Raw genomic sequence first — 8,607 nt, forward strand, 5'->3', positions numbered from 1 at the left:
AATCAGGAGAAAACCCCCAACTCAGACAGCTTGAAGCCCCCATCATCCAGCTTTGATATGTCCGAGTGTTTACCATTTTGCTTTGATTCAGCACCAAAGGATGATGATTTCAGAGTGTGTAGCTATTTGGGTTCATCAGAACCTGTATTACCAATATTACCTCACTTCTCTCATGATTTGATTTCCCCCCTCTCTGAATCTTTTTCAGAGTTTCACTTTTTAAAAGAACCAGCCCTGTCCTTTTCATTAAAACAAGACAATGGTACACCTCAACTTTTTGGGGCCATGTCTTCTACTTCTGAAAGTTCAACGGAGACATCTGACACTGAGCCTCTTTCCAGCTCTGAACACAGTCGAGCCACTTTTCTATTAAAGTCGTTATCACATGAGTCAGATAGTCTAGAGAGTGATACAGCTATACCACCTGTGTCAGACCTTTATATCTTTGAAAGTGACACACAAGAGTTCCTCCTGACCCCTGATGTAGATCCGGAGGAGATTAAAAGTTCTGAAGACAAAGGACAAAGGACATTTTCAGACACAGAGGGAGGAAAGGCAGAACCTGACTGCTGTACATGTGACCTTGTGTGTGATTCAGAAAACGTAGTGACACAATGTCATAGCGGCTCGAGTGAGGAACAAGCTATGGTGGGCTATGAGTCAGACGTAAGCCAACATTCAAAGTCAAGACCACCTGCTGTGGATGCCTGTGAGGCAGGCTTGATGTCGGTAAATGATGGGAGGCGAGGAAAAGCAGAGGTCTCTGATTCGACCCACCAAACAAGGCGAAGCGACAGCCCTATCGAGCTGTGGCTGGACGCATGCCAGTATCTGACAGGTGAGGATACACAAGATAAGGATGTTTGGGAACAGACGGGACTTTATATGATTCAAGGAGAGCTCACCAGTGACGTTTCTTTTTCCCCAGGAGAGACAAAAGTGTCAGGTTACAACCCTGATGAGAGCGAGGGGATTGGCTGGTCCAGCGATGACACCAGGAGTTGGGGGCCACCAGTTGAACGGTGGTCATCCATAGACAGCTGGGCCAGTGCACTCTCAGACTGGAGTGGGATCATCGCAGCTCCACCAGAGGACTTTACAGCCGCTTTTACAGAAATAGGGGCCGGGATTGATGCTCTAACACAGGCACTAGCAGAGGTGAATACTCATATTGGGACAGAGACGTTTAAAGAAGGAAAGGGTCTAGAGCCAGGAGTACAGGCAACCATGGGCATCCAGGATCAGCCCCTAGAGGGGCAAAACATCCCAGAGAGCTCCTTCCTCTCTGGGCAGAGCTTACTCTCTTTGTGCGAAGCTGCACGACCTGAGCTCAGAGACAGAGAGGACTCCCAGAGCGTTGAATCCTTGTGTGATTCAACAGCAAACTCACAAGATGAAAAGGAGCCGGAGGGGATCCAGAGCTGCCAGGCGGAGCTCTCTGCATGCCCCACAAACCAGCACTCATCCATGGGATCATCCAGTGCTACCATGGCCTTTCCTGGAGGGTACAGTTCAGATGTGATCGTTGGATCCAATTCTGCTTATCTGGACCTTTCTCACTTTGGATTTGAGGACACTTTTATCAGCAGTGAAGATGATCCGGTCGTACTGAATATAACAGAGGATACAGATTTGGCGGGACAACATAAACCTGGAGAGCTGATGATTGAAGAGGTAAGATAGATAGATTTATACTTGTATTGTCCCATACAAATCCGTAAAGTATTTAACAAACACACGCGCCTGTCCACACACATCACTTTTTTTGTAATCTATGGCAGACAGTGAGAGAGGAGAGGAAAGAGTTACCCCTCGATTGAGAGAACAATCAGTCGTGCTTGGCGCCAGATAAATCAGTAATGGGCTTTGTTAACACGTCCACAACGTTAAAAGGCATTCCCACCTTTGTCCTTGTCATTCTTTTCATTCCTAGAGTATTGATAGCCAGTCAGGAGTTGTGCAGTTCTGAAAAGTGATATTGATGCACACTCACAAGTATTGTCACCCTGCTTTGGATGGGAGCCACCTATTTTACACCCGTGACGCCTTGCATGTCTCGGCTTGATTCTGTGTGATTGGATAAGTCCTTTGGCTCCCGTCTCAAAGACTGACAGCTGTGTGTGCTGAAGGAAACTGGGAGTGCATGTGAGGAAAACTTCAGATGGACTGAAATGGCATCTAATAATAGTTTGGAGTTCAATGATAATAGCATGCATCCGTGGCGTGTCAGGGTGGAGGGATGAGAGGAAGGCACAGCTGAGGACTGAAACATGACCCCCCTTTCTCTCTCTCTCTCTCTCTCTCTCTCTTTTTATGTGTGCACCCTTTAACACACCCATTCCCACTGCATCTCCTTTAGAAACCAAGGATCAGGACACCAAGAGGTCCGTGAGCATAGGAGACTGCTTTTGATTGGCTTATGTGTGCAGGGCATAGTCGGAGCTCCTGTCTATAACAACGACAGTCTAGGTTGGCATACAGGACATATGGACAGTGGGATTGGATATAAAAGCATGGTATTTCATAAACGTCTGCTTTGTGGCTCCATAGAAAGGTACAGTATGTGTTAAAAAGGATCTGAATGCTCTGGCATGTTTTTGTAACCTACTATTTATAGAATCTGCCTTTGAATAATAACCTGCCAACACTTTGGTGTTATTGTAAGGTCGAGTCGATCATTTAACATCCTCAGTGTAACAGACTTTTACTGAAGAATATGATAATTTTATAAATATAAGTGTACAATTTCCTAAGATTGCCTTACATTTTCTTCAATAATTGTGGTTTTTTCATTACCAGCCCTTTAGAGATTAAGTAACCTACTATCTATAGAATCTGCCTTGATATAATAACATGCCAACATTTGAGTGTTATTGAAAGGTCTATACAATCATTTACCATTATCAGTTCAGTATGACAGTTTTTGACTCAAGCATGTGATAATTGAATAAATATTAGTGTCTGCAACGTACTATTTCTTGACATTGCTTGAATTAATATTTGTTGTGTTTTCATTGCCAGCCCTTTAGAGATGAAGTGTGTGAAGTGACATACGAACACATCGTCTCCCAGCCGGGCTCTGTGGTCGAGCAGGAAGCCAACAGAAGCTGTGCGGAGGTCTTTCGAGAAGATACAGAACCTTTATCAGATCTTCGTTTTTCCCCCAAAAACATTCTGACAAACTCACGCGTGCCAAATGTGCACAAACGACCTAACGGGCCATGTCAGGTAGAGCAAGAGAGGGGAAGTCCCAAGTTTATTATGCCCTTAGCCCCTCTTGATATCTGCTCCTCCCTCGTCTGTCGGACAAACTGCACTTTGGAAGGAGATCAAGCTTCTCTCAATGACAACACAGACCTCGGTTGTGGTCACGTACAACCCTGCATTCTCTGGCCAACCTTGGATGGGATTACTGACAAAACTTCTTTGGATGGTGACGAGTTGATTCATAGAAAGGAAAATACAACAAAGTCTGCAGAGAAATCTTCAACAAAGAAACAACCGGACTTTGTCACTGCGAGAAAAACAATACTTGAGGAGATTAATGACCTCAGTAGAGAACTTTCTCACTTGGCTGATGTCCCTGCAGATCATTTCATCGTGTCACAGAAGAACCGCATTGCATTCATCACTTTAGATTTAAATGACCCATTTGTCCCCTGGGCTGTAAAACCAATCGCCAAAGCCATACAGTCTGAGTTAAGTCAGAAAACAGCTGAAACTATGCCGCATAAAACCCACAAGTGGACCTCAGAGAGCAGAGCCCGCTCCAAGAAGGACAAAACAGCTGGCCATCATCATGGTGTACAAGCTACAAAGCAACAAGATCATTTATCTCATCACGTTTCCCCCCAGCAGGTCTGCAAACAGCAAGAAACTCATCCTCTTTCTGAGGAAAATCACATTAGTGAGAACAGTCAAGTGGGGCCTGAAAAAAAGGAAGATAAACTGGTGATTGAAGCTGTTGTAGAAGCTGAGAAGGCTCCAAACAAACCACATGGCAAGAAGAAAAAGAAACACGCTCTGAATGCAACGGGAGTGAAAAGTGTAGCGGAGCCTCTGGTTGACGTGGAGAATGGCGCAAAACCAAAGACTGCAAAAGGAAGGATTGATATGTTTGAGGCCAAGCTGGGTGGTAAAACTTGGAAAACTGAAAATGACAGTGATCAGTCAGAGGAGAAAAAGTCCCAGAAACCAGAAGCTAAAGCTAAAGCTTCCTATGGAGAACCACTTCTGCATCATGAAGATCATAAAGACCACAAGCCCAAGAACTTTACCAGTACTCTGAGCGATGATATCATTAAAAAACGTCGGCTGTCAGAGAACAAATTTGGAAAGATTGTCAGTGGTTTGGAGTCTAAACTACCAAAGCCAGACATTTCTATTCTGGCAAAGGCAGAGGAACCCAAGGCAGATGCTGGAGCTACTCGCAAGAAGGCGTACAGTGAAGTGGTCAAACAGAAAATCCCAGCTAAAGAAGGTAAGGGATACACATCAAACTATGCATCTCACATTCGTAAAAAAAACCTATTACTAATTATTTGTCTACGTATGCAGACATTAAAGTGGTACAGCCCATCCAGGCAGTGTCGGTGAGCGGAGACCCCCAGACTCTGTGCCTGTGGTGTCAGTTTGCGGCGGTTTTCTCCAACCACACTGTCACCTGGAGCAGAGGCGACACTGTCCTGTCTGAGAGCAAGAGAAGGTATTTACCGTAGTTTAAGTTAAAATAGGTTCATTTTTACACATATCTCAACTTTTAAACACTCCGGATAACTATAATCTCCTACAAGTACCACATACTTAATAATTAAAGTATATTTTGCAACTAGCAATACTAAGTTTTCTTTAATTTAATTGATGCCACATCCATAGCCTATTAGAAATGTATTCCAGTCCTTCATTGACACTATCCATATACTAAATGTTTTAATTTCTTGAACTGTATTGGTACTCTTATTATTTCCAATAATTAAAATGTTCATTTTAAGCATCAGGTCAGGTTTGCCTTTGTGCTTCTTCCACAAAACTAAATATTCATTACTCTGAGCAAAATCACTTAAAAGAGATATTTGCATATGGAAGCAGGATCTAGGCAAGAGGGTAACATTTTCTATCAGAACGCTAAAAGGGAAAAGCAATATTGCAATACTTTTCCTGCAATTATAAAGTAAGGTTTTACATTTTGCTTTCTCTAAATCTTTGCAAAGCAGTCAGTAGCCAACCTGGGTTGGGAGGGTTACTTTAAAATGGATGCTGTTACATCTAATAGTTACTTTAAAAGTCCCCTAATATACTATTTTTCATCAATAGGTCTCAGATATATATATATATAAAACATGTCTCTGAAGTATAGCTCGAAATACCAAACTGATCATTGTAGCATCCCATAAACCACTCTGTTTCAGCCCTGCTTCAAAAGTGCTGATTCTCTGTTTGTTACTTTAGATGAGAATAAGGAGCCCCTCCCCACGCCTCTCTGAGAGATATTTGGTTAAAAAGAACACAACGGTGCTCTAGGAGGAGATTCAGGTGATAAGGTGGGGGGGGGGTTTACCTTGGTTGGTGATTGGCTAATGGTTACACAACCCAAAGAAACGTTATGACATCACAAAGTGGCCAAAATCTGATCAGCTCATTTTCAGACTCTGAAAATGAGCTGATCAGATTTTGGCCACTTTGTGATGTCATAACGTTTCTTTGGGTTGTGTAACCATTAGCCAATCACCAACCAAGGTAAACCCCCNGTGCGGAGGCTTTTTTATGCGGAAGTGAAAATGTCTTACTAAAACGACGCCAGATGTCACTGTAGTGTATATTTCTGTATATTTTTTTGAAAATCTAGTGTATTCATCATTTTCCTACACATTTATTCACTGGTGTCTCTAACCTGCAAGTTGCTCTTTAAGACCAATGTGTCCATGAATATATTTAATTATGGATTGTCTATCCTCCTGATCTAGCCTCGTAACGCGTTGTTTGCACCAGATTGGAGCTTTTGACTTTAAAATGCAAAATGTAGGTTGAAGTTTTGGGTAATTATTTCTGTGACTTGTCATTTTGCTTGTGTGATTGTGGAATTAATTGAGAGTTTTTCAAAGTTCACCCGTTGAACACTCAGTATTCAGATTGAGTTGATTTTGTTGGCTATTTCCAAATGTTAGCATTTTATAATCGGGATAATTTTCCTTCAGATTAGTGGCCCATTTGGACGGTAATAACAAATAAGGTTAGCCTAAAAATTAGTGGTCTGTTAATTTGCGCCATGCAACATGGTTGGCCTTGGATGTCCACCACTCGCTGCAGCTAGCAGGATTTATGAGCCGGATGTATGAATGTTTGCCATATAGGCGGCCGATGAGGCTCAGGATGGAGAAGGCTAATATTTGAATAATACTTGTTTTAAACACCACACACGACCTTATTATGTTTACAACAGCAATTATATGCATCTACTGACTAACAATAACGCACAGCACAGGAGCACAGGAGGGGGGGCTGGATGTTTATAGCTGCTAATGGATTTTTACATGGAAAAACAATAACACAGCTACAGAAAAACAAGATTCAACNGATTCAGGTGATAAGGTGGGGGGGGGGTTTACCTTGGTTGGTGATTGGCTAATGGTTACACAACCCAAAGAAACGTTATGACATCACAAAGTGGCCAAAATCTGATCAGCTCATTTTCAGACAGGTTCTTATAAATGGATCAGGACAAAAAGTGAGAGAATCTTTTTTCCTGAAACTTTCAGAATGTCTTTACACAGAGGGGACACATGTTGATGTATAAAAGACATGAAAAGGTGGATTTTGCATAATAGGTGACCTTTAAGTTACCTTTGGCTTGTCTCAATATCAAATGCAATGCCAACGAAACAAGACAAGACAAATATCAATAAGATGTTTTGGTACCACTTTACAATAAGACTTCCCTTATAAAGGATTCATAAAGGGTTTATAATTAGGTTATGAATTAGGTTGTAAACACTTTATTAATCATTAAGAATCATTTATAAACCAGTTCTAACATAGTTTTCATACATCAACATAGGCTCACTATTTGGCAAGGTGACTAAGCCTTATATTGGCGACTCAGCTAGAATCAACTCAGTGAGCAACAGATACCAAGGATGCTCGCTGATGAAGAAGACAAAGTAAGCTAGGTAGCCAATATAACCCCTCGATTCCACCAGGTCCGTCTGCGTCGCGTTACGGCTACGCCGCGGTTTTTGTCCGGCCTCCTCCGGCGTCATACCCTACTGGGCGCATTTCAGAAGCGGAGCGTCTTGCCTGCCGGCTCACAGTTTTTGTTGATTTGGTCATATTTCCTGCAAAGGCAACTTTGTACAGACAAAGTTAATAATAATTGAAATATTCCAGTTATAAACGACATGAATCAAAGATGTGTTGCTGTATATTAGTGGTAAAAAAAATGCATTCATCATCATAATCATTCTATATAATTTACACAGTGCCTGTAAACCGGAGGAGAACGCTGGCATTTCAACTCCTACTTGAAAGACTACGGAGGGATAGGGTCTGCAAAATTAGTTTATTTTGGGGATGGGCCGGATGCTCTGACCGGTCCACTTCCTGCCCGGCGCCTCTGCAATGCCTCGCGTCGGAAAATAGACTTGAATCCTATTTTGAGCGCTGGGCACAGCGGCGTGCGTTGACGCTTGCCGGCGACGCTTGCCGGCGACGCTTGCCGGCGACGCTTGCCGGCGGGCGTGTCTGAAGCTCGACCAACAACCAATCACATGAATCTCCCGCCCCGGACACACAAGCATGCGGTTTGATTGGCTAGAGCTTGTACTGGCATATGATTCGATTGGCTGACGCTTCTGCCGAGGCGTCAAAAGTTGAACATTGCTCAAATTTTGCAGCGAGCCAAGCCATCAACGCTCCACGTCGCTTCCCACGATGCTTCCCACGATGCTTCCCACGATGCTTCCCACGATGCTTCCCACGATGCAGTTCTGCGAAAAGTGACGTCACCCCATTCAAAGTGAATGGTGAAGCGTCAACGCACGCCGCTGTGTGGACGGGCCGTGCGTTGACGCTTGCCGGCGGGCATGTCTGAAACTCGATCAACAACCAATCACAAGAATCTCCCGCCCCTGACAGACAAGCAGCAGTTTGATTGGCTAGAGCTTGTACTGGCATATGATTAGATTGGCTGACGCTTCTGCTGAGGCAGGTTAGCAGTACAGATAAATGTGGGCTCACTATTTGGCAAGCAACCGGTCACAATTGCCCTGTTTATCTCAATCAATCAATCAATGTTTATTTATATAGCCCAATATCACAAATGTTACATTTGTCTCAGTGGACTTCACAGTTTGTACAGAATATCAGTATGACAATACGACACTCTCTGTCCTTAGACCCTCACATCGTACAAGGAAAAACTTCCAGAGAAAACCCACAGTTTAAAGGGGAAAATGGGAGAAACCTCAGGGAGAGCAACAGAGGAGGGATCCCTCTCCCAGGACGGACAGACGTGCAATAGATGCCGTGTGTAAATTGAAAAGATAATACATTGCCCTCTTCTTAAGGATTGAACGTCCCACATGCTGTTTCCCTTTGTGGACATTTTATTTT

The 8,607-nt window shown here is 43.3% G+C and overlaps 1 protein-coding gene across 1 annotated transcript in view; it reads left to right on the top strand.

Annotated features, from left to right (window-relative positions):
* Positions 1-451: 451 nt before the first annotated feature.
* The window catches only part of alpk2 (alpha-kinase 2), a 17,957-nt gene continuing 9,801 nt past the window's right edge, over positions 452-8,607 (top strand). Inside the window, exons 1-4 of the mRNA XM_010774157.1 lie at positions 452-838; positions 929-1,674; positions 3,022-4,480; positions 4,558-4,705. Coding sequence (XP_010772459.1) covers positions 646-838; positions 929-1,674; positions 3,022-4,480; positions 4,558-4,705 — 2,546 coding nt within the window. The 5' untranslated portion in view covers positions 452-645. The remainder of the gene's footprint in view (positions 839-928; positions 1,675-3,021; positions 4,481-4,557; positions 4,706-8,607) is intronic.

Source organism: Notothenia coriiceps, unplaced genomic scaffold, assembly GCF_000735185.1.
Source record: "Notothenia coriiceps isolate Sejong01 unplaced genomic scaffold, NC01 NC01_scaffold00013592, whole genome shotgun sequence".
In the NCBI taxonomy this organism is placed as follows: Eukaryota; Metazoa; Chordata; class Actinopteri; order Perciformes; family Nototheniidae; genus Notothenia; species Notothenia coriiceps.